The sequence below is a fragment of the Tupaia chinensis genome, unplaced genomic scaffold (genome assembly GCF_000334495.1).
Source record: "Tupaia chinensis unplaced genomic scaffold, TupChi_1.0 Scaffold000573_1, whole genome shotgun sequence".
Taxonomy (NCBI): domain Eukaryota; kingdom Metazoa; phylum Chordata; class Mammalia; order Scandentia; family Tupaiidae; genus Tupaia; species Tupaia belangeri.
The window spans coordinates 1,232,121-1,258,573 of NW_006160087.1; the positions used below are offsets into that span (position 1 = coordinate 1,232,121).

At 52.7% G+C, this 26,453-nt stretch overlaps 1 protein-coding gene across 1 annotated transcript in view; it reads left to right on the forward strand.

The window, feature by feature from the left end:
- Positions 1-26,453, forward strand: part of CSMD2 (CUB and Sushi multiple domains 2) — a 565,338-nt gene that overhangs the window by 264,221 nt on the left and 274,664 nt on the right. The window contains 3 exon segments of the mRNA XM_027775561.1: positions 3,920-4,007; positions 4,669-4,793; positions 14,690-14,811. Coding sequence (XP_027631362.1) covers positions 3,920-4,007; positions 4,669-4,793; positions 14,690-14,811 — 335 coding nt within the window.

Consider the following 26,453-nt stretch of genomic DNA (forward strand, 5'->3'; position numbering starts at 1 on the left):
GGGAGTAGGGCCGTGCCTAGTGGTGTTCTCCAGGGGCTCTGGGCCTGGCGGGCAGAGAGGACTAGAGTGGGGATCCTGCTGGCCCGGGGCTGGGGGGCAGCTGGGGCCCTCTGTGTGGGCCCAGGAAGATCCCCTCGGTGAGGACAAGTTCCTTCTGCCAGAGTCTGAGAACTGCAAGGGTCCAGTGTGGAGGGAGGGGCTGGCATGCTGGCCACTGGACTCTCCTGAACTGAGCCTGGTGTGGGATCTCCTCCGGTCTCTCAAGTCTCGAGTGGAGACGGGGTGCTACTGGCCATGGACTGCAGTCCCGGCGCAGGGCAGGAATCTGCGCCAAGCAAAGGCTCAAGCCGCGATCCCACCCGCTGGGCCCTTTCTTTCTGTGGCTACAGGAGACCACCTGGACTGACGCTGGCACAGTTCATCATAGTCTGCCTGAGAGCCACAGGCACACGGAGATTGTCCTGATGTGGGGGCCTAGTGTCCACCCCAGTGCGTCATCGGGGGCCATGTCACCCAGACGCCAGGGCCTGAGCTGCCTCGTCTGCCTTCCTCCCCAGGGCGGAATTGAGCCCAGAGTGGGCTTCTTGGCCTAGGACTTAGCTGAAAATTACCCGTGATGTGTGGGTGCGTTTTTCTGGAGATGGGGTCTGTGGTTTTCATAGTTACTCAGAGATGCTCAGAGAAACCCCCTCAGAGTCGAAGAACACCTTTTTGTGATGAAATAATGCGGGCACTTCCTGGAAAAATCCACGTCCCTCTACCAAGCAGGTATCGGTCATCTTCCCGAGATGTCCTTGAAAGTGGCTGGGCTGTGACTGAAGCGGCCGGAAGCAGGTGGCCAAGTGTCTGCAGGTGTCTGTGCTCTGCCCAAATTGCCCAAATTCCCTGTGGACAGCTGTCCTGGACCTCAGGGGGGCGTGGGCCCCGCTTACTGCCTTCGTCAGACAGTGCCTGCGTTTGTGGGCCCCAGCCACCGGCCCTGACCACCCCTGTCTGGGGCCGCCTTCACTTGGGTGGAGGGCATTGCCTTTCTGAGTGTGTCTTGGCTCCTTCCTCGCCACAGGGGCCCTCCTGGGCGGGGTCAGGATGACTCTCTGGTCTTGTCCCTCAGGAGCTGACAGCCAATCAGTGCTATGCGTACAAGCAGCTGCTTTTCAATGGGCAGTAAAGGTTGGAATTTCACAAAGAAAGGGAGAATCGCCTCTTGCCTCTATAATTCAGACAGGGAACTGGTCACCGAGGTTGAAGTTTGCCTATGTCCTGGGGGGCCTCCTCCTGTGACTGCCGCTGCCTGCTCAGTCCTTCCAGGAGGAGGGCGCTGGCCGGGCGTGAGCTGCGTCCCCGCCTGGTCTGTACCATCCTATGCCTCTGCCTGAGCCTCGGCTGGGGCTGGTTTCTTATGGGCTGGGTAGCGGGGCCTGGGTGGGATTTGGGGGCTGCACGTCAGGGCTGTGGTTTGGTGGGGTCTTTGCCACGCTCGGTTCGCTCTGGTCCAGCCGTATCCTCGTCTGTCAGTCTTCCACTCTGTCTGCTGCTGGGTGGCATTGACACCGAATGAGAGGAGGGCGAAGGAACAGGAAGCTGCTGGCTCTTCCTCCTATGCTAAGCGGGCCCGCATGGTTCCCAGATGGGACTGCGGACGGTGTGGCCTGTAGGCAGGACCTATAGAAGGGGTGTGCTCAGCTGGGCAGTCTGCAGCAGGGGTGGGGCACCCAGGCTGTAGGGGAGACAGCAGGTGGCATACTCCGGGTGACGGTTCACCCAGGCTATGGGGAGACAGCAGGTGGCGTACTCCGGGGGACCCAACCTGTATAGCTCAGGCCTGTCATCCTCACCTTCTGAGGACAGAGCTTCCTCACTGCTTCCTACCCACCGGGGTAAACTGGAGGCCCAGTTATCTCCGTCCTTCCATAGCCTACGAGACACGGAGGGGCCCGGAAGGCGGGAGCTCGCCGCGTCTCACTCTCCTACCATGAAGGGTCTGGACAGGCGGGAGCGATGACTTCATTACGTTTAGGATGTGAAGGCTTTGGAGGTGGACACTTGGCAAAGAAGGGGACATGTGTCCACAGGGGATGACTGGCTTTCACCTGGAGTACTGGAGAAAAAAGAGGCTACCCAGGAGGCCTTGCACCAGTGGTGTGTGCCCAGGATGGCACTGTCAGGCTTGGGCATGCGGTCTGTCCAGGTCCTCGGGCCCCCTTGGCCAGCGTAGCCCGGGCTACCTGGGGTGCGAACAAGGCCGTGCAGGCCTCTAAGGAAGTGGGCTTTTGTCTCAGTGGGTCTGAAGGAGACAGCCCACCTTCCCTACTTCTGTCAGATCAGCTGCATCCCCACAGTCCCCAGGCCGCGGGGCCTCTGCTCCCTCTCCTACGCCCTCGCCCCGTGAGCACCGCGATTCTTCACCCCACTACTCCCACGCCAGGCTCTCATGCCCAGCAGCTGGATGGTCACCGAGCTCTCACAGCACCGGGCCTCTCCCTGAGCAAGCCAGACCTCATCATGCCCTTCTCCCACTCGGGCCTCCTTGGTGGCTCCCATCACGTTCAGGGTCAGACCAAACCCCTTCCCCGTCAGAGCCGGAACCTCGCCTTCCCCTCTGCCTTGCCGCTCGTGGCCCTCCCACCCATTGTGTCCACGTTTCCTTCTCACTCGCCATGCTCATCTGTCTGTCTTTGTCACCTCTGTCACCGTGTGTCCAAATCTACCACTTCGAAAGGCGCTCGTTAAATGCCACCTACTCCGGGCAGCCCCCTTCACTTCTCTTGGCAGTGTAAACTGGCCTTCCCTCTGAACGTCCCTGTGGCTGCATTGTTCATCCCTCCCGTGGTTCTACCGCTCATTTCCACTTCTCATGTCTCCGCCCAGCGGGAAGCTCCTTGAGGACAGTAGCCAGATCCAACTGCCCTTGGCGTCCCTTGTGGCACCACGCTAGGTCCTCGTGTACAGCACGTGCTCAGAGAATGTTCGTTGTGTGCCAGGAGGGAACAGCAGGGGGGCGAGGGCGCACCTGCTCATATAATGGGATGCTGAGTGCAATGGGAGGGAAGTGGGAACTTGGGGACTGCTGCTCAGACACCCCGAGCCGCTCACCCAGGGGTCGCTGCCGGAGTCCTGGGATCTGTGAGCCCCCGACTGGGACTCCTGCTCCCGGTCGTCATCCAGGCCAGGAGTCCGGTGGTGCGAGGGGTCCCAGCCCCATCAGTGTGGGCATTCGAGAACGATGACAAGGCAGGGCCGGAAGGCTGCCCGCCCTCCCACTGTGTGTGTCCCCGCCGCCCGGACTGAGACACTCCTCCGGCCAAGGCGACCGTGCGTGTGTTGGTGTCTGTACACAGGACTCGCGTTGGCCAGCGACAGAGCGTCACACCACCTGCTGAGCCACCACGGGTGGCATCTCCGCTCCGCGCCCATGGCTAGTGGCATTGGCAGGTTGGGGCGGGAGCTCTGGTTACTGCCGTCTGGGAAAGGTTCTCTCGGAAGTGGCCGCGCTGGCCTTCAGGCTGCAGCTTTCTCTTACATTCTTTACCGCTCCTGACCATGCATCACCTTTTATTTCACTTCCTTTGAGTCATTTCTCCATGTGGGGCTGGGGCTGGGGGGCTCATGTCATCTAGATTCTCCACCCCAGCTCGGAAGCAAGGGGGGAGAGTCCCGTTCTGGCCTGGTGTGGGGCCGTGCCACGGAGCCGCACGCTCTTGATGAATTTCACTTGGACTTTGCTCACAGAGGAATTTGTCAAAAGCAGCTCCCTAGCTGGCACCCTCAGGAACCCGGGGGTGGACCCCAACCACCCCGTAGCCCCCGCAGAGCAGGGCTTCCTCTGTCTCTGCCTCGCCTCCCGCCCTGAGACAGCGCGGCCCCGCCGGCGTCTCCTGTGATGACCCGTCTCTGTATGTGCTGTTTTTTTGCCTTGTAGTAACTCAGGTTGGTGTGTCCCAAGGACATAATATGTGTCCAGATCCTGGCATACCCGAAAGGGGCAAAAGACTAGGCTCGGATTTCAGGTAAGACTGACTTGGGAACTTCCTGACTGCAGGGGGCGGGTGGCCTGGCTGGGGGGAGAGGAGGGCCTTCCTGGAAGTGGAAGGGAGAGGATGGTGTGGACAGGAGCAGATGCTTTCTGGAGGAGACGTGGCCTTGGACACTCCAGTCCTTGGAGCAGTGCTCTTGCTCTGGGGGACCACAGGCTTCCATGTCCGCAGCAAAGCTGCGGACCCAGGGTGCAAGGGGCTGCCACCCTTGCAGTGAAGTACCAGCTGGCCCCTGGAGCCCGAGCTGGTCCAGGACACCCTAGGCCCTGAGGGAGAGAGTTTTACAGAGTTTCTAACTATGAAGACATCTTCCCAAATCCTGCCTTTTCATGAAAATGTAGTAGCATTATCCATCCCCGGGTGGCCCTCCTGATGTATATCACAGAGGGTCACTATTCACTCCCAAAGTCACCTTTTAACTCAATTCTAAAACCATTAAATGGCCCCAAAAATAAGATGAAAAACAGATGCTCCTCCCAATGAAGGTTTTAAGTTTTAATAAAACTGTGGAGCAGAGATCGGAGGCCAAGGGGAGAAATCCCATTTTGCGTGTTGCTTCTTGGAAGGACCCAGGCCAGGGCTCGGCAGCCCGGGACCGAGGGGACCGAGCTCACAGCCACACCTTGTCTCCCAGGTTGGGATCCAGCGTCCAGTTCACCTGCAACGAGGGCTATGACCTGCAAGGATCCAAGCGCATCACCTGTATGAAAGTGAGCGACATGTTTGCGGCCTGGAGCGACCACAGGCCAGTCTGCCGAGGTGAGGGTGCCCCGGGGAAGGGAGGCTGGCCATGGAGGACGGAGCCCAGCTCCCAGAGAACCAGGCTCCCTTCCAAATTGGCGCACCCCATTCCATGCTGCGCCCTGAGCCTTGGGTCCTGCATTTATTTACCAGTTAACATATGTATCTAGCTCGTTCTCCACGTGAAGGCCTGTGCTGGAATCAGGGGACACAGAGCAGGGAGGTAGACACAGTTCCTGTCCCATGTGGACCTGCAGCCTAGTGGGAGGCACGCACGAAGAAGGGTGTGAGCTCATTGCACAGAGAGGGAAGGAGGCCACCGTTCACACTGTCACCTTGTAACCCCCCTCGCCCCCCCCGTCATAACACACGAACGCCCACAGCCCTCTGTCCCAATGCCCTCGATTCTTTTCCCACACTCTGCAGTGAACAGACCTGCCACTTCCGGGAGAATGCGCTTAGCTATGTGAGAGCGACATGGCCTGCTCTGTGGAATTCATCTCACTCTACACGTGGGTACCTTGTGCTCCAGGGCCCAGCCGCCCACACTGCCAGGTAGCTCATGAACCAAGTCTGAGCTGACCTGTCCCCGCCTCCCCCGATAATCTTAAGATATCAGGCCTCAGTGCTTTGCCCTGTTGGGGCTGGACAGAAGCTGCTTCTGTTGTAGAGAAGCCCCTGCCCTCGTTCCCAAGGCACCAGCCCAGCCCCCCTGAGCGCTAGGCTGTTAGATGACCTTTCCAAGCAACAGGTGCTCTTGCGAGCGCCCCTGTGGAAGAGGAGGTGCACCGTCCACTGCAAAGCTACGTTCTGCATCTTTCCAGCGTAGGGAGGAGATTGTCCACTTTTCCCAGGTACACACATCGGGATGAAATTCACGCAGCCTACGAGGAAAATAGCTCAGATCATCATTATACCAGCAAGGGCAAAGCTGTCACTGAGACCCGTCCCCTTCCTTTAATGTGTCCATAAGTGATCTGGAAGATCATGAAAATGTCTTTCAAGTAAATTCCTCCTCGCTCAACTTTGCGGTGGCCCTGATCCACAAGTTATAAAGTGCTTTGCATTTTTACTGATTTGAGCTGTATTGTTCCAAGGATTCTCCATGGCTACTATTTTTTTTTTTTTTATCAAACACTAAATAATTTTGGGTATAACTCTCAGCAACTGGAAGAATGCCCTGTTTTCCCTGGCCCATGTTCTTTCCTGTAGCTCAGATCGCCGTGGTGAATAGTACAGTGTAGTGACCAGCATCCCCTCCTCAGGTTGACACGAGGACACCGCACAGTTGTGGGTGTGTAAACTCATTATGGACGGGGGGCCCTAGAAGGGGAGCACATATCCTCTTGCTAGACTATGAGCTCTGGAGGGCCAGGACTTCCATTTTGTTTCACTGCTTAGAGCAGGACCTGGCCACAGTAGATGTTCCATTACACGTGTTGAATGAAGGGTTAGCACACCGCTCCAGTTCCGGGGAGCCAAGATACCAGCTGTGCAGGCTGCCATGGACTATCAGGGGACCCTTGGCCAATCTGTCATTTCAGGAATGCTTTTGAGAGCCCAGAAAAGCCATGCCTTCTGTCTGTTCTCTGAGTGATGATGGGTGTTTATACCAACACGCGCAGGGTGGGGAAGCGCTGGTGTTTAGGAAGTTACATCTGGAGCCGAGGGCTGTGTTCTTTTTCTCTGGACACGTGTGTGCCCCACTCAAGCCTCCCCCAGTGACCCACCCCGGTGGGCTCATTCCATCCTCGGCTACTGTGACGTGCGGGAAACCAGGGCTCATAACCAACAATCTTCACTTTTTAGCAGGGTACCCCTAAAAAGTAGTCTTTTTGACCACTGAAAGGCACTGCCATCGGACATTATCCACGGCATCACTTTGAGCACTAGAAGTGGCCGGAGGCTTGGAAGTGCTCATTTAGAAGTGACGCCAGTGCGACCACGAGGCTGGTGTGCACACTTGATTAACGAAGCCCACCGGGCAGTCGGCACGTAGCTGCCAAGCCCCGGGCAGCCCTCTGCCTGCAGCGGCTGCGGGTTCTTTCAGCAGCCCGTACCCCGTCTCGTGCAGCCACACCGCAGTGACGTGCAGACTGATCCAGATCACAACTCTGCCACCTGTACACTGCTGGCGCTGGGCGGGCTCCCGCATCTTTCCTAGCCACAAGACCCTCCTCTGTGGACAGAGCACGCCCCCCGCCCCCACCCTCAGCCTAGTGACTGTGCGATTCGAGCAAGTCACCTTACAAAAGTGAGCGGCGCTGGCCTGGGAGAGGGGATTCTCAGCACCGGTTAACCACCTGCCCTCTTCTGTCCTTCCTCTCCCGTTGTCTGCTGTGAGGGAAGAGAGAGAAAGAGGCTCTTGGGATTGAGTTTAAGGCTCTGTCCTGGGCTTCCCTGAAGGCCAAGGGATGAGATAAATATTAGATTTAAGAGTCTTTTTATTTGGCAGGTTTTAAAGATTTTCTTTGAAAATCTTCTATTTTTAATTAATTACAATGACTATTTTAGTTATGATTTTTAAGAGAGTTTAGATGAGCCCTGCTTTACGAATAGGAGACATAACTCTTTCACTTCCTAGCAGCCTTACTGAGGAGCAGGTTACCAAAAAGACCCTGTTCTAAAAAGGAGTGGCCATCATGCAAAGTGGTATTATTTTTCCTCTAATGCATTCAAAATATGATTTGATTTTAAATACTCATTTTTCCACACAATTCATTCTACTAAAACATGGGGCCTAGCAAATAATAGGTTCTTGGCACATGTTGGAGACCTACCTCAATGAGTGAATCGGTGACTGAAATGAATGAATAGTAGGGGCTGTCCCCTCATCTTGGAATTTGCAATTAGGAATTCATGAGCCTTTCTTTTCTTTCCGTCCCTCCAGAAAAAGCTTCTAGCTTGACTCCTAGAAAATTTTGATCAGATAAAGAGATTGAGGGTGGGACCAGCAGTTGGCATAATGGCCATGTCGCTGGACTCCCATGTAGTTGACTGTAGTTCGAATCCCGGACCCAGTGCCTTAAACTCACACCAGGCGCGTGCGCGTGCGGGCCCAAGATCCCGAGAGGAGAATGTAGAAGGGATTGTGGTGTGGCCATCCCCCTCCCCCCAGGGGCTGATTTCTCGCTTTCTCTGTCTCTGTCTCTGTCTTTCTGGAGAGCACACGCACCCTATAGCAAAAACTTCTCAAAAAAAAAGAAAAAGAATTTTTAAAAATTTAAAAAAAGAGATTGAGAGTAACATGAAGCCTGTTAAACCAATTCTCTCCAGCTCCAGGTAAAGGTGGACTGACTCAAGGTTTGTCGGATCTCCTTTACATCAGGGGCCTCATATTTCAGTCAGCCTCTGTCGAAGCCCAGTACGTAGATCAGACAGGAGGCACGGCTCTATCTGAAGTGGGGGTGGGGATTTGAAGTCACCCCCTTCCTGACCACTCTTGGGGGCATCTAAGCCCTGGTACCCCGGGGTTCCAGGGATCACTTTGTAAACCACTGGTGCAGGGACGAGAGGCCCAAAGCGACAGCCAGGATGGCTGCTCCCTGTGACCGTGAGCTGGCGCTGAAGGTGGCTAAGGGCTAAGTGCAGCCCCAGACTGCAGTGAGACTCACTAAGTCAGTGCAGCCCCAGATTGCAGTGTGGCTCACTAAGTCAGTGCAGCCCCAGACTGCAGTGAGACTCACTAAGTCAGTAACAGGAAACCGGGTATTATTTCCCCTTTGTGCCTAAACCCACTGCGTGCGTGTGTGTGTATGTATGTGCGTGTGTGTGCGTGTGTGTGTGTTTGCAAACAAGCGGAAATAAATGCCATGACCATTGCAGGAGGCTGTCCTTCTTGGTGGCCCTCCCTGGACCATTGTCCTCAAACACAGGATCAAACACCAGCTTCCTCAAACAGGATCAGAAGACCCTGCTTTCATCTTATTCTCCTTCTCCCCTCCCCTCCCCTCCCCTCCTCTCCTCTCCCTTCCCCTCCTCTCCCTCATCCCCATATTCTCCTGAGATACCTCCCACCAACTGTGTTAGAACCCGTGCCCCATTGCTCCGGCCCTGAGGATGTCCCCAGGTCCCTCACCTATATGTGCTAATGACAAAACTCCCATTTGTTAAGCTGTCTGTACTCATATAAAACATTACACTAGGCATTTTTCATAATTTCTTTTTGAAGAAAATAGCAATAACCATATTTTATGTTTAGCCAAAGCTTACGGTGGTCAGCCAACTTGCCCAAGAGGATGAAACTAATCGAACCGAGATTCAAACCCTGAGTCTGAAGGCTTTGCCTTTTCTACTTGCAAATTGCACCTGAAAGCCCGTCAGTCTGGGGCCAGCAGGAGATGTGGTGGATAAGGCAGCGGGATTCCCATATGGCCAACCATGGTTCAAGTCCTAGACCCAACAGCTTGAAAAATCACACTGGGCATGTGTGTGTGCGCATGGGTCCAAAATCCCAAGAGGAGAATGAAAAAGGGGTTCTGGTGTAACTATGCCCTCCGGCGGGGAAAGATCTCTCGCTTTCCCTCTCTCTGTTTCTCTCCTCTCTGGCATATGCATGGGCCCTCTGGCAAAATTCTGGGAAAAACAAGAAACAAAAAACAAAAACCTTCAGAGTCAGTGTATCGGAATGAACTATCTGGAACAATTCTTCCACTCCTTCCCTTTTGGTAAAATTTTAAACTTACAAAATTTAAGACTTAAGAAAACTTACAGTCCACGTGCAAGGAACTCACAGGCGCCCTCGATTGAGGTTTTACTGCTTCTTATAAGGAGCTGGTGGAGGAGAGGGGTGCTGAGAAGGGTCAGTCAGAGGAAGGAAGAAATCCGAGTGGAACCTATGGAGCCAGAGAACATGAGTTTCACCCAGAGCAGAGTGTCCGTAGGGCCAGGCGCTCCAGAGGGATGTAAGGGAAGTGGCTTGGTGCAGTCGAACGTTCCAGGTTAGTGCTGCAGAGGATTAGTGAGGGAGGTACAGGAAGTGGGGGGGGGACTTGGCTGAACCTGAGCCTGGGATGGCAAACCACGGGTCTATGCTGATACCTCAGTCATCCTGTCACAAATCTGTGGTGACCCCTCAGAGATGCCAAGAATCCATGGTGATCCCTCGGAGATGCCACGAATCCGTGGTGACACCTCAGAGATGCCACAAATCCGTGGTGACACCTTGGAGATGCTACGAATCTGTGGTGACACCTCGGAGGTGCCAAGAATCCACGGTGACACCTCAGAGCTGCCACGAATCCATGGTGACACCTTGGAGGTGCCACAAATCCGTGGTGATGCCCGGGAGCTGCCACGAATCCACGGTGATGCCTGGTTCTCCTGGCTGCCCCAGGACTAGGTATAGAAAGGTGACGGCAGAGTTGATCACAAGCAGGCATTTTGCTAAGCAGATACGAGAGTGTTGAGCTGAAGGTATTGGTGAGTGGTGTGAGGTCCAGACTGAGCTGTAAAAGAAGAAGGATCGGAGGGGCTCCATAGACGGGAAGAAATAGGGAGCCGAAAGGCTGGAGGGGCCCGTGACGTAGGACACGGTGCACAGAATCCAGAGTACTCGGCGGGGAGCCAAAGCAGCGGAGGGGAGAGAGTTAAGACGTGAGAGCCGGCCTTTCCCTGTTCCCAGGCCAGCAGGGTTCTGGGACCGGTCACACACGTGGTTGCTTTTGGAATGGGACGGGGCTATCTCTGAAAGAAGGGGCCGACCCTCAGTTGGAACAAGAGGGAAGAAAAAGATGAGCACAGAGCAGACAGAATCCCACGTGGGGCGTGGGAGAGAGGGCGTGCTGCCAGAGGGAGTCTGTGTCTTCCAGAGAGAGCGAGGCCAGGCCATTTGCCTAGGGCAAGGTAGGGGAGAGGAAGGGTGAGGACCGAGGGTCTTGGGAGGCGTGGAAGGGTCCGTGAGCAGAACAAGATACGCTAATAGAGCTAAACGGTACAGTGACTGGGAACTGGCCGGGGTGTTTTAAGATGGATTATCATAATTTATAGTTTCTACTTCTGTGACTGACTGACTTATTTAATGAGAAAGAAAGAAACAGGCAAAGAGACAGGCATCCCTCCCTCCGCCATGATCCATGGCTGACCCAACGGATCATGGTCTCCACATGCATCTAGACAGCTCAGGGCAGTCCCCGGACATGAACTCAGGACCTTCCCTACGTGAGCCAGTTGCATTACCACCAGCTGGCCCCTTCTCATGCGATTTCATTTTCCACCAAAGTTCAGCTCTTGGAAGCACGTATGGAGAATGTAGGTGGAGGGGTTCATCCACAATTGACGTTTTCTAGACAACTGATTAAAAGGGAAAGAATCAAGGGGCTTAGGAGGATTTGCAAGAAATGATGATCATGGTGGACCACGCGGTCTAAGTTGGGGAAGGACGAAGAGAAGGCAGAAGGAGTCGATGAGTAAAGAGAAAGTACAGGTGTCGACAGAGTGGAAGCCTTGACGAGAGGAGGGTGGGTGGGTCGGATACTCTAGAGAGGTCAAGTGTTATGACTAAAGGGTACCCCTGAGCTCATGGTGCCCAGTTAAGTGTTGACGCTTGACGTAGCCCTGCCAGGAGTCAGGGAGGGAAGCAGAGGAAGGGAGAGCACTACTTGGGGTAAACCTTGAATTATGGTGGTGAACCATGAATCTGGCAAGATGAGTTCTTCTCGGAGTTCAGCAAACACTTATAGGAAGAAGTTCTGGAGTGTGGAAGCAAGATCTCCCCTGCAGAGGGCCGCAGAGGAAGTAGTGGCCTGAGTTGGAGCAGGAGGTTCTGGGAGGTGTCGCAGCTACAGGGAGGCAGCTGTTTGCCTGAGAAAGGGACTGGTGGGGGGGTGATTCCAGAGGACAGTGGAAAGGGTGGGGCAGGAAGAACAATAGCGGGAGAAGCTGGGGGAGGCAGCAGGGAACAGGGCGGGCTGGAGGCGTCTGCCCTGGAGCAGATTTTGGTGCCAGGTTAGTGCCAGAATGGTCGTGGGTCCAGGCGGTATCACCCTACGCTCCCCTGGGTGATTGTCCTTGACGTCCAGAGGAGGGGCAAGGGTGACTACAGAGCACAGGCATGGAAGGTCGCAGAGGAGCCTCTTCCAGGAACTGCTCACCAGGGCGTCTGATGGGAAAGGCAAAAGGAAACATGAAGGCACTCCGCTCGCTTACTTGGACAGCCTGAGCGCTGCCTGTCCCACCAGCCTCCCTGGGTTCCTGGGTTGCAGCCGTGAGCGTCCCATGTGTGGGTGGGGCCCCAGGAGCTGGCTGCTCAGGGCTGCCTCTGCCTATGAGTCTACGGAACCTCCGACCTTGTCCAGGCAGCCGAGGGAGAAAGTAACTAATGCTCCATCCCGAACCTATTTTAGGTCCTCCATGCTAACTGTCTGTGGACTGTAATATTTTAATTACACCACTCTAAGCCCTTAAACAGGTAAATGCCTTTTTGACCTGTTCTCTCTAATTACCTTCAGCATATTTCAACAAACTGAAAATATCTTCGAATTCTTGGAAACAGTGCAAGATTAATTAAGTCTAAAGCTGAGGGCTTTTGACAGCAAAATCTGACTTTCCAGAAGGGGTGTGAGATGGCTGGTAGAGATTTATAAGAATTCTTGGCAGGACTAGAGTTCTGAGTCCATCGGCCCTCTGCAGAGATGGGAGAGGATCGTGGTCTTGGTTTAGTGTCTTGTTCTAATCTGTTTAGTGGAATTAAAATACAAGTTTATTTTAGTGCAGAAAATATTGAAATGCATACATACTTTTTTTCCCATGAGTTTTTCTGAAGCACCTTCTCATAAAGGAAAGATTGAACAAAGATCATTAGACTTGAGAGAAATCATTGGCGTGGAGAACAGAACGGAGGCATTGGAGTTTTCGGCCCAGGTCCTCTGTGTTGCACATTAACAGTGTCACCAGCCCCAGGCAAAGCTCTCACAATTTCTTTTTTTTTTCCTTTTTAGAATTATTTTATTTAACTTTATTTATTTATTTGTTTTTAATTTGCCCTGAGAGGAACACATAGAGAGAGAGAAAGTGAGAAAGTAAGCCGCTGGGTCTGGCACTTGAACCATGATCGGCCATGTGGGAGTCCAGTGTCCTTAACCACCGTGCCACCTGCTGGCCCCAGCCCTCACAATCTCATCCTCACCACACCTCAGTGAAGTGGTGTCACTCACTCCCTTTCACAGACGAAGTAAAATCGGACAGGCTTTCCGGCTTACCCGGGCTTAGTCCACCACATGGATAAGATCCAGAAGATTGAGTTGGTAAACCCCAGCCTGACCCCAGCCATGCCACACTGCCTCCAGACTCCGTTGTGTCAAGCACAAAACTGAAGCCCAGGAATTTCTCAGCCCACGAGAGAGTGGGCAGCAGGGCTTCACGAGGGTTTGAGCTCACAGTGAGGAAGAAGCAAACCCTAAAGGCGCAGGAATTGGATGAGCCACCAGAAGGGGGTTCCTCACGGGAGGTGACAGGCTGGAAGAGAGGAGGCAGCGATTCCGACCCAGTGCGCTTTGCGCAGAGCACTCGGACAGCACTTGCTCTGTGTGGTCGTAAATGTTCTCACACCTCTCTCCTCCGCTTGCCACGGTCCTTCAGGAGGACGGACTGTGTCAGACATTCCCTTCCTCCACTCTGCCTGGCCCATTAGAGGCACTCAGTAAATGCTGGGATGAATGAGCACGGGAGTGCGTGCGTGACATGAGGAGGGATCCGTTACGCCTGGCGCTTGGCACCTGCTTCCCAGGCCCTCCAAGGAGGGGTTTCCTGGGAAAGCTTTGTCATGGCCCTGTCCCCACACGGAGAGGAGCCCTAGGGCATTGGCCCCATCAGAGGGAAGCAGGTTTGACACCACCTTCATTTTATATACTTAGGCTTGTTGGGTTTGCGCACCGTCTTTGCCGGTCGGCGCTTTGCCTACAATTAGGATGAACGGCCATGCGGGCAGCGACAGAACAGCGCCTAGAACCCTTGGTCAGGAGAGCCGGGCACTAACGTTGAAGGATGAGGTGGCTAGAACTAAAGCACACGTTTGCAAAGAAACCAAACACCTAGGTACAATGTAGTACCTTAACTGTTATCAATCACTACTTAATCTAATTAGTTTAGAAGCTATTTTAAAGAGCTTAATTAGATTAAGCTGTGATTGATAACACTTTATATCTACTTGAGTAGAACACTTCTTCTAATTCACCTTGAATCTTTATGCTTCCAGTCAAAAGCCTGTTTCCGGCATGAGCTGAGTGTGGGGAAGGGTTTGGGAAGGACTTGACTGGCACAGAAAGCACTCTGGGTGCCTGGCACTGGGCTGAGGCAGGAGCCTTGCACAGTCCCTGGGCACAAACACTGAGACCTGACAGGGTGGCCTTGACAGGGACATCCAGAGGGTCTACCTCAGGAGGCCTGAGCAGTCGCAGAGGGGGAGGGATTGAGGGCCGGCAGGACCTAGAATGAACGAGACTCCTAGTTAGGCAGACTTGGGTCCAGAGCAGCACAAAGCTGAAGGGAGAAATGGAGGCAAATGGAAACACAGGCCCCAGAGCAAGGGGTGTCTGCTCCATAGACCCTTGGCTGCCAGGGCCCACCGGACAGTGTCTTAATGGGATGAGCTGCCCTGTCTCTGGGAGTTGGTGGGAGGGAGGACCGGGGGCACTGCTTAGCCTGCCGTGGAAGTTCATCGCTGCCTGTGGAGCAGCAGGAGCCTGCCCTTACCTGGTACCCCTGCCCCGACCCAGTGCCCCTGCCCCTACCCAGAGTTCTTTGCACTGACATCCCTGTGAGCCTGCTGAGAGCTTTGGAGGAAGGACACAGGAAGCAGAAGGCTATCTCTGGGGTGGGGCTGTGTGATTCCATCACTTCCGGGTTGGACGTGGGAGGTGGGAAGGGGAGCTGGACCCAGTCTACGCTGAAAAGCTTGTCTCCTCTCCTCTCTGCAGCCCGCATGTGCGATGCCCACCTTCGTGGCCCCTCGGGCATCATCACCTCCCCCAATTTCCCCATTCAGTATGACAACAACGCGCACTGTGTGTGGATCATCACAGCCCTCAACCCTGCCAAGGTAAGGCCTGGGGCTCAGGACGGGGGCGTATCCTGTGGGCAGAGGCAGGCTGGGGACAGTGGTCTACAAGGTGTTTCAATCCCAGGACTTGGTGGCAGTAGGTTCTCTGCAGACGATTCTTTTAAATGGTTTGTATTGAGCCTTACGTAGATAAATAGCATATTTATAAAGTACAATGAGATATAAAGAACACCAATACAAACGCCCATGTAGCCATCTCCTCGCTTAAGGGGGGGAAATCGGTTACTTTAGCGTTGCGTGTCCGTCTCAATCCCCTTTCCCTCCCTGCACCTCAGAGGGAGCCGTTACCTCAGCTGAGTGTTTATTACTCCTTTGGTTTTGTCGTGCTTCGCACTTAAGTGTATACCCCTAAAAATCCATTGTTTAGTCAGCCAACATCTGAATTCATGTAAATGTAACCGTGTTGTATGCATTCTTCAATCAGCTTCACTAAAATTAAGTCCCTAAGAATTATCAATGTTCTCATCTATAGTTTTGCTATAGATATATTCTGTTTTATATGTTTAGTTCTCATTTAGTTTTCAATTTGCGTTTTCTACCCGTATTTTGCTGGTGTTTATAAATGCAACTAATTTGAATATATAACTGCTATCTTTAATAATTTACCTGTGAATTTTTTTGGGGGGGGGGCGGTTCTAGAGACGTCATCATCTGCAAAGAATGATGGTTTTGTTTCTTCTTTTCCAATCCTTATACCTGTTCTTCTTTCTTTGTCTTGTCTCAGTGTTTGGGCTAGAACCTCTGTATAACCTCAAATCACGGTCATGATGGGGGCCCTCTGGTCATTGCTTGATGTTGAATAGAATGTTTCATTTCTTCACCGTTAAGTATGCTGTTTGCTGAAGTTCGACTATTTTTTAGAGACAGCCCTTTTAGGGTTGAGAAAATTCCTTCCCAGTCCTAGTTTGCTAAGAGCTTTTATCAATGGATGTTGACTCTTCTCGAGCACCTTTCTGTGTCTATTGATACAATCGTATTATTTTTCTCTTTTCTCTTAGAATGGTGAATTAACATTGGTTGACTTTTCTAAAGTTAAGCTAACCTTGCATTCCTAGGATAACCTAACCTGGTCAACTAGTATTGCCATTTTTATACATGCCTATATTTGATTTGCTAAGAGTTTTTGTGGAGTAATTTGTTTTTAGTTTGTTAGGTTAGGCTTTTCAGTTTTTTTTTTTTCATTGTTGAATTTTTGTGTAGGGATATTGCAAGCTTCCTACAGTGATTTGAAGAATGTCTTCTGCTTTTTGGGTTATTAGGGCAAGATTAATTTTGTCTTGGAAGTTTGGTAGAATCTGTCAGCAAAGCTATCTAGGTTTCATGTTTTCTTTGTTGGAAGATGTTAGACAATAGAACTAATACTCATAATGACTAAAGGTTTACTTAGATCATCTTTTTTTGTTTGGTTGATTTGGGTCCATTTAACTTAGTTTTCAAACTTACTGTCAAACTTACTGGATATAAACCAATATATTAAGAAGTGTATTAACAAAACCACTTTGTTCATTTCTACTATTTAATTCACTTCTATCTCATCTTTATTATTTCCTGCCTTCTGGTGTATTTGGGTTTGCTCTGTTATTGTTTCTCTAGCATCTTCATTTTGATGTTTAGTTCATTATTTTTCAACCTTACTTGAGCATCTAAAGCTATAAATTGCCCTTTGAAGACTACAAATTTGTACATATTTTAGCTATAGTTCTGAATATTTTCTAACTTTCACTATTATTTCATCTTTCAACATTGAGTTATTTAGAGATTTTTTTTCTTTTCCATACAAACTACTTTTTAGAATTATTTATTTAACTTTATTCATTCATTCTTTTTTTCTTCTTTTTTTTTAGGGGGGAGAGGTTTTCGCTATAGGGCACATGCGCTCGCCAGAAAGATAGAGAGAGACAGAGAAATAGGAGATAGAAAGCAAGAAATCACCCCCCAGGGGGGATAGCCACGCCTCAATCCCTTCTCCTCCATTCTCCTCTCAGGATCTTGGGCACGCACGCACACATGCCTGGCATGAGTTTAAGCCGCCAGGTCCAGGACTTGAACTGCGGTCGACTACATGGGAGTCCAGTGACATAACCATTACGCTAACTGCTGGTCCCTCATTCATTCATTTTTAATTTGACACACACACACACACACACACACACACACACACACAGAGAGAGAGAGAGAGAGAGAGAGACAGAGAGAGAGAGACAAAAGGTGAGACAGCAAGCCACCAGGTCCAGGATTTGAACTGTGGTCAGTCATGTGGGAACATCCAGTGCCTTAACCACCATGCCACCCACTGGTCCCAAACAAACTACGTTTATAGCTGTCTTTTTCTTATGACTCTAAAGCTTGTGGTCAGAGAACATTGTCTATATTTGAGTCATTTGGAATTTGTTGAAACATCCTTTTTGAACCCAAAATAGTCACTTTTCACATATATTTGGTGTGTGTTTGAAAAAAGTAATGGTGAATTGTGCAGTTGCTGTGTTCTAATATGCCCATTACAGCAAGATTGTTCATTGTGTTTATCTTTTATGTCATCATTGATTTTCTAGTCATTTTTATCAATAAACTACAGAAAGAGGAATATTAACATTTCCCATTATTATGGTGAGTTTGTTCATTAGGTTTTAAAATTTTGTCAATGTTTGCTTCGTATATTTTGAGACTGTTATTAAAGCATGCAAGTTGAGAATTACGTATCTCTCTGCATGTTGAGCTGTTCCGAAAACTAATTATGCAGTGGCTCTCTTGACCTGTGCAGTATTTGACCTTAAAGCTGTCTTTGCCCATTACAGCAGCTTTCTTTTCATTTAATCTTTTTCTATTCTCTTGCTATTAACCCTCCTAGTTCCTTATGCTTTACATGTGTTTTGTATATTTTTTTAAATCAATCTATCTTTTAACTAGAATTTAAACTATTTAAGTTCTATAACCATCTGTATCATTTTAGAGCTACCCTAAAATACCTCTGGAGTATTACTGCGCATACTTCATGAAGTCTAAGATGACACAGCAGTTTTGTAGTTTTCCTGGAAAGTTGGGGATCTCAGAACACTAGGACTTTGGTGGCCTCCTCCCGATTCAGACTCTGGTGCACGTATTTGCATGGTGCCTTCCCTTTCCTCACAGGTAGCAGCTGTGACCGTTTAATGAAGCCAGCGTCCATTTAGGTCGGCTCACGTGCTTACCTCTGCTTTGTGCACTGTTCCTCTTGCGTATCAGTTCTCTGTGGAATTTATTTCTATCCGACGTACATGCTTTAGGAGGGCTTCTCAGTAACGGCACTGCATTCATCCTGGGAAAACCACACTGTGCACCGTAAAGATGCACAGTAATTAAATGTAACTTCAAAATAAAAGAATGTGTTCTTCTGTTGAAGGCAACTTTATTTGTTCCTATTTTTTTTAAATACTTGTCTCTCCTGTTTTTGAAAGAACTCTGGTCACTGGACATTTGGTTCTTGAGGGACACTCGCATCCGCTCTGCACATGGAGCTGTCTGTCGTCCTGTCCTCCCGCTCCCGCTGCTGCTGTCAGTTTATCGTCCTTTCCTTGTGTGACATCCTCGTGACCACGTCTTTGGTCTCCTCGTCCGCGGTGTCCTGCAGGCTCACTGCCGCCTGTCTGCGTGGACTCATCCTGCTTGACGTCGCTGAGCTTCTTGAACATGTGAATTGTGTCTTTCATCAGTTTGAGAAGATGTTTAGCTGTTACCATCTCAGCTTCTGCCTCTCCTTTATCCTCTGTCTTTCTTGTCTCCTTCTGGAGCTCTGACAGATGGGTTTGTCTGTCTCTGTCTTCTGTTTCTTAACCTCACTTACATTTTCTCTCTTTCATTCTGTTCACTAATTCTCCATTCAACTGTGTCTAACCTCTGTTAAATTCATTCACTGAAAATTTATTTTAGTTCCAAAGATCATCATTTTTCATTCTATAGAGTCCATTGGGTTATTTTTCAAATGTTTTGGTCCTATTTAATGGTCTCAGGTGCCTTGCTCGTATGTTTAGATCCTTCTTTAATTCTTTACATAGGTTAATACTGAGCCGTATTGTGTGCGTTAGGCCGGACTCGAGTCTGCACGGTTGGTTCTGTCGTCTGTTGTTTCTCACCATCAGCTCCCAGAACCGTGTTTCCTTTTGTGGCCTGAAGCCTGGCTGTGTGGTTAGAGGGTAAGCCTTGTCTCTGGGAGTTCTTCGAGACCTGAGTGGAAGGTAGTTGCATCCACACAGGAGTCATATATACTCCCGCCTAGTGCCTGGGCACTCAGCAGCTGGGAACCTCTTTGCACCAAGTACTCCGGACGAAGGCCTCAAACCATCCAAGTAGGGTGCTGTCAAGGCTGCAAACCCACGGGAAGGCCAACTTGCAGTCATGTGTCCTCGGACGGTTGTGTTTCCTGTCCATCAGCATCAAGGAAATGGTCACCTTCAGATCCGCCCCAAGGGTGGCAGTGGCAGGTGATGAGGACACAGCTTTATCCTCATTCCCGATTCTTTGGGTGCAGCTTGGACTGGTTCGGCTCTTTACAGGGGTCTCGTATCCGCGTCCCCCTCTTCGCGGGCCCTGACCTTTGTCTCCTAGTCCTGCTCCTGAGTCCCTCACACACAAAGCTATCCTGAGCCAGGTTTTTAAAATGCATTCAAGGCCACCTCCAGCTCCATGTTCTCGATCCCATTCACTGAACCGTGCGTCCTGAGAGTCCCTTACGGGGACTGCCTTGGCCTGCTATCGCGGAGCACGGCAGACTGGGGCTCACAGTGGACGTTTATGTTCTCACAGTTCCTGGAGGCCGTGGTCAGTCTGTGATCCAGGTTCTGGCAAACTCGGTTTCTGGTAAGAGTTCTCTTCGTGGTGTACAGACAGCCACCTTCTCGCCATGTCCTCCCAAGGCCTTTCCTCTGTGTGGGGGGAGAGCATTTTCTGATGTCACCTTCTCCTCCCACAAGGACACAAACCCCATCAGATCGGAGCCCCACCCTTATAACATCACCAGCCTTAATCACCTCCTTGAAGGCCCCATCTCAAGTACAGTCACACCGGGGACTGGGGCTTGAACGTGTGAATTTGGAAGGGACTGTAAGTGACCTAATAACACTACTCACTTATAAACGCCTTTTTTCCTTACACGATTTAAAATTGTTTGATCGCGGTGCTCAGGCCACAGTGCTGGGAGCCCTGGAAGCAGTTTCTCTCCCTGCATTTTCAACAGAAGGTTCATAGTTTATTAAACCCTTTCAGGGTGAACCTAGACAGTGGGGAAGGGTGTCCCGGCCGCACGGAATGAGGGCAAAGGCTACCCCGAGGACTTCCTCTCAGGGCTCTTCCCTGGGCGTCTCCGCAGATGCTTTCCTCTGTCTGCTTTTGAACTTGAAGGCCGGGCACAGGGGCAAGTGAGGCAGAGCCTGCGAAGTTTCAGAGGACAATTCGTTTCACCAGGAGAAGGCCGAGGCCTGGTCAGTGTATGGAGGTCAGCAACTCCATGCTGGTCATCGCCCCCGTCCTGCGGATAGCGCCAGCCTAGGCCCTGAGGCCAGCCCCTCTGAGGGACGCCCCCGTAGTCTGCAGGTTCCCACATCCCGGCATCTCCATGGGCCCTCGGGACTCGGGCAGTGCTGAGAGAGCCCCGAAAGGCTGAGGTAGCCACACACGTACAGGTGGGAGGAGAGCGGGGACATGCAGCACGGCGGGGAGGGCCAGCGTGTGCACACTCAGAGACAAAGACCGAGGAGGAGAAGCTGCCTTCCTGCAGACACGGAGCAGGCGCCGTGCCCCTCCCTTGTTTATGGAGCTGTCCCAGGTGAGAGACAGGTATGCCTAAGGACCTGCACATGTCTCCTTCAGCCAGAAGCCCCATCTCTGCAGGTTCACAGTATGGTTGAGGAGATGCGCCTTCATTCCGTCACTAACTGTAGCATGACCATCGTCCTTGAAGGGCTCTTGAGCAGGTGTGCGGGCTGGTGTGTGAGCAGAGAGCTAGAATTAGGGTGAGCACTATGGAGCATGTCCAAAGCACTATGGGAAAAATCCTGGAAGGGACCGCTCACTGGTGTGTGGGGTGGTGGGGGGTCAAGGATGTTTTCTCAAAGGAGGTGACGTTCGAGCAGGATCTCGAAGGGTGTGAGACACCGGGGTCTCAGGGCTCCCATGCAAAGGCACTGCCGTTCAGAACAGCCTCTTACAACCGGAAGTATTCCCCAGGCCCGGGTCGAGGTGAAGAGCTGGCAGGCACATCCAGATCATGGTGAACCACGTGCTCGGCAAGGGGTTTGTATTTGTCAAGACTGACATTTTAAGGCCGTGAGTGTTTGACTGCTGTTAGTGGCAGGAGCGACTCCGAGCACTGAGCTGACCCTTCTGTAGAAAGGATTTTATTTCACTTTCTTAATTGCACAATGAATTAAGTTCTAGTAGACCCAGTCGGGTGAAGAAACTGAGTCACAGACAGATTGAAGGTTAAAAAACAGCTGCAGCACAGCCGGGCCGGATTTAAACCCAGTCACCCGGGTCCGGCTGCCCATGTGCTGTGCTGCTGCTGGAACAGGGTCTCAGAGCAGACGGAGGGGCTGGGCCTGACAGTGCTGGGGTGTGCCCGGGGAGGCCACAGGCCATATTTTCTTCTGAAGCAGAGCAGTAGAGGAAGGTCTGCGTTGTTGAAAATTACTCTGGACAGCGGCGGACGGGTGGGCCTGACAGTGCTGGGGTGTGCCCGGGGAGGCCACAGGCCATATTTTCTTCTGAAGCAGAGCAGTAGCAGGTAGCATGTTGAAAATTACTCTGGACAGCAGCGGACGGGACTGGAGGGAGATACTGGAGGAAGCGAGACCAGTTAGGAGGTTGAAGCAGTTTCTTCCATGGGAAAAATGGAAATGTGGAGGGAGAAAACAGATGAGAGAGATTTCGAGGATGGAATGAGGGGGGCCAACTGGATGTGGGGGCCGAGGCAGAAGCGGTCTTACCCAACAGCGTAACCCACAGTGCCTGGCGTGCATTCGGGCCTCGGTGTGCATGTTTCAGTGAGCAAATGTGTGGTGACTCAGAGCGTCTGAGTGGGACCACTGGCCTGGGACACTTGGAAAGACATACAAAAGGAGGAGCAGCTTTGCAGGGTCAAGGGGCACACATGGTGCACCTCACGTTGCTGTGCAGCTCTGTGGCCTGGTGGTGAAGTCAGCGGATCGCACAGGGCTCAGCGCACTGCTTGCTTCCTGGACCCGGTGGCTGGAGAAGTCCACGAGTGTGTGTGTATACGTGTGCGTGTGTGGCCGAAATCCTGCGAAGAGGAGACTTGGTAGGAGAAGAGATTGCAGCGTGATCATCCCCCGCTGGGCGCGTTCCCTCTCTCTCCCTGTCTCTGGCAAAAACAAAACAAAGCAAGCAAGAAAGAAAAGAGTAAAGCAAGAAAAACCGGCTGTGGCTCCTCTGGTGGTGTTTGGATATTTGGATGAGCTGGCTGGGAATTCTGGGTAAACTGTGCTCCAAACAGAGATCTGGGTGCCGTTCCAGCAGCGTGCGGGTAGGGATAGAAGCCTAAGGGAGGGACATTTCTTAGAAAGAGCAGAGAGAAGGCGCTTCAGAATGGGCCCGGGGACACCATCCTCCGGAGGAGAGAATGAGACGCCTGGGGGCGGTGAATGATGAAGGTGCTGTCGAGAGGTAGGTGTTGAGCCATGAAGCGACCATGTAAAGGCGGGAGGAACTTCCAGTAGGACATGGCTCATGACAGCAGTGATGAAATAAGCCTTCGTGGAAAAGAGCCCACTGACTCGGCCTTTAAAGAAGATCTTCTCGTGAGGCTCCAGGCAGTGCAAGCAGCAGTGGGGTGGGGGTGAGTGGATGGGGGTGAGGCCGTGGAGGGCAGCGGGTCGGGCAGTAGCATGTGAGGGAGTTGGGGTAGAGAGAAAATATATAGTTTCTCTGTTTAGTTATTTCACTTATGTATTCCATGAGAAAGAGACAGAGAGAAAAATAGATCCGGCCTCCCTGACTGGTCCCAGTGCCGTGGTCACTCAGCCTTCGTCCAGCCCAGACCATGTTCCCAGCATGCTCCAGGGGGCCTGCACACATGAACTCCTAACCTTCCCATGTAGGTCCGCCTCACAGACTGTACGTTTCACCCATACGCCAGTGTCTTGCTCCTGCACCGAGATCCGTAAAGCGCAGTCGAGTGGTTCTGATTAGCTGAGCTTATATGATAAATATCACCGCCCCGCCCCCGGGCCCAGACGCACCGCCCTTCTCACTAGGAACACCAGACGCACCGTCACATTTGCATGCATGTGAACCTTGCTGGATGAGGAAAGTTAATCCGCCTTCGCTGGAAAGGAAGGAAAAGCGGGGCTGGAGAGAGAATGAGGATGGGAGGGAGAAGGGAGGAAGAGCGAAAGGAAAGCTCATTTCTTAAACTTCAGAAGCCAAAGATAACAGCGTTTTGATCACTCACTCCTTGGGGATTATCAGTGTCACTCTTCCCCGGGAGACCTGAAGAACAGAGAAGTAACTCTCCGGGCAAGTGATCACCCGCTAGTGCAAATGTCAGGCGTGCATGTCTGTCGACTCGCCTACTCATTAAACGAACGTCTACTCACGCCCTGTGCAAGGTGCTGGTGGTCAGAGGGGTTTCCTACCATGGCTGGGGGTCTCCAGAGGGACTTTGGCATGGCCTCGTCCGAGCCCAGGCATGATTCCTTCCTCTCACTCCATCAAGTGTTAGAATTTACCCTAGAGCTGGCCTGGCCCTGGACCCTTGCATAGGCCACTCTCTCTGACGACAGCCCGGCACCTCCTCAGCCAGGACTCTGGGTGAGCTCACATCACTCACCGTGCCGCACTGTCCTCTGTGCACTCACCCCATCCCGACCTCCTGTGTCAAGCTGCGAGGTCTCCGAGGGCAGCTCCCCTGTCTTTCTCTCCTCCCATGTCCCTCCGCAGCCAGCACTGGGCAGGTTCACACTCACTGCCCAGCGAGGAGGTGAATAAGAGTCCATCAGCCAACAGACGAGTAGATAGTGGATGAGCGAAGGGCATTCTGCTCTCAGAACCACCAGGACTAAGCCTAAGGCCGTGACCGAAGTTCCAAAACCACTGGAAGACCTCAGCCCTGCCCCTGGGCTTCCCAGCTCCCCGAAAAGCCCCCTCAGAGGGACTGGAGCCTCCCTCCTTGACTCCAGAGGGCTCAGGTCGTCAGCCTTCCTGCAGCCTGCTGCACTCAGTGGTTGCTCTCCAGCGGGCCCTCAGCGGGGAGGCAGGAGGCACAGGGCCCGGCACAGGGCCGCCTTTCCTTCCTGGAGCTGACAGTCACACTGACAGCCACACTGGTAAACTGAGGCCGAGTGGGCCAAGGTCGGCCCTCGGGAGCTCGGAGAAGTGCCCGGGGAGGAACGGGAGGGGGACTAGAGCTCCACGTTATGGGGAGCCCTCTAACTAGCCCAGCAAGGGCAGGGGCAGGGGTTGGCAAACTCTTCTCTGGTGGCAGGAGCTGTTCTTCAGAACCTGTAGCCAGTGGGTATAATGGGCTGTGAGCTGCCGACTCCTCCCCAGAGGTGTAAACAATACACGGTTTATCCCCCCGTACGTCCAGTGTCAGCAGTAGCGAGCCCAGGGCTGGCTTGGCGACTCCCTTGGTGCCTTGAGCACTTTGCATTTTCCCCTCTGTCATTCCGTGCATGTGGCTTTCATCCTCTTGGTCATAAAAAGGCTGCTTCACCCTGTCCTCTCTACTGCACACCAAGGAAAGCCAGGAGAAAGGCAGGAGGGTGCTCTGTGGACCCCAGCCCGTGTCTCACTGCTCACAGGTCTACCCAGAGCTGCGCTTAGCGCTGAGGCTGGCCAGGGACATGGCCACACTCCAGCCAAGTCAGGGTTCTGTGAGGAAGGAACAGTGGGAGGAATACCTAAAGTAAACCATTCCCTACAGCTGCACAGAATCCCAAAATATCAACTAGATCAGAAACAGGCCTATTTTGGTTGAAGCAGGGTCTCACCCACCCTGGCTTCTTTTCCATCTTTGTGGGTGGCCCCCAAAGTACCTTTCTGGAGCCCTAGGGTATCAGAGAACCCAGTCTGAAAATCATTGCTCTAGGGCAGAGGTTATCAAACTTTCTGGATAGCGCCAGATTAAGTATTTTAGGCTTTGAGGGTCGTGTAAGATCCTGTTGCATACTCTTCTTAACTCTGTGGGCCATGTCAAAGTCACCTACAGGCCAGATCTGGGCAGAGGGGCGCTTTCCAACCCCTGCTACAGGCAATAACGGGGGGATGAGCCCAACAGGCCAGAGCCCAGCAAGGCGGGTGGTACAGAAAAGCAGTCCTTGTACAAAACAGCCCCAGTCTAGACCTCTTGGGGCTCCAGCACCCCAAACAATACCCCTGAGCTGCTGAGTCCCAAGAATCGGGCCTAGCTGGCAGAGTTGAGAGTCCCCTCCCACGGAAGATCCCTGACAGGTCTCTCCAGGGCCCCAGTCTGTCCCCCACAGTTCTCAGGACCGGCCGGCCGTGTCCAGGGCCTGCTCTCCAGACTTCTTCCCCCACTCTCCCTCTGCCACGAAGACACTCAGGCTTCTCCTAAGCCCCCTCCCGCTCCTAGGCCCTGCACCAGCCTCTGCTGGTCTGCCTGCTTCTAATTGTCCCGTCATGGTGAGAGGTAGCTGCCCATCAGCCGGCTGACGGAGTCCAGGCTGCTTGCTCTGGCTGCCAGGGGGAAATGGCAGATCCAGCCCTGCTGTTCTCCGCCCCTTCCTTCTGCATGCCCACAGGCAGCTGGGACCTCACCCTTCTCCCCCCTGCCAGGCCCAGCGCACCCGCCTCCCATCTCCCTCCCTGGCAGTCCTCCGGCACCCACGGCCTGTGCCACGTCCTTGGCATCCAGGTTCTGCTCTAACCCAGGCTCACGAGACAGCAGCTCACCTGGTGCTTGGCAGGTGCAGGTGCTCAGCGACTGTGTCCGGGATGGCGGGTTCGTCTGTTCATTGGCGTGCTGGGCTGAGTCCGTGTCCGCGCTGGGTGCAAACGCACCTCCGTGATCTGTTGCACGTGCTGCCATTTCTCTGCCTCGGAGAGGCGCCTCGTGAGCCCGGCTGGTCTGCAAGTCAGTCATTATAGGAGCCTGTCTTTAATCAAAGGCCAGCGCAGGAGCGGGTGAAGGAAAGCGCGGTACGTGGTGCCCGTGGAGTCGGCGGCCGCAGGGCTGTGTCGAGCAGTCCTCCTGGTGTGATTAGCTCCCACGTTAGGGTCACCGCCCCCACAGCGCTTACATCCGCGGCAGTTCTAATCAGTGGTGTGGATCATTTTACGGCTCTGGGTTCTGGCCCTCGAAGCAGTACTTTCTATTATGGGCCTAATAATCATTCACTCCCTTTTGTGGAAGTGGCTTACCGAGCAGTGTCCTCTGCTCACAGCTGGCTGGAAGGGGCTGATGGGGCAAGAAGGTGTGACCGGGACTAGTCTCTGCAGAGCCCCAGCTCCTCCACCCACGGAGGCGCCCCCTCGTGGTACTAGCACCCACGGGATCCAGAGGGAGAGCCTCATGAAGGTTCGGGAGGATCCCTCCTGGGTCCTCTCTGTGGACCTGAGACCTTGCAGAGCACCCTGAGACAGTGGAGCAGGCTGGGGGAAGGGCCGCCCCC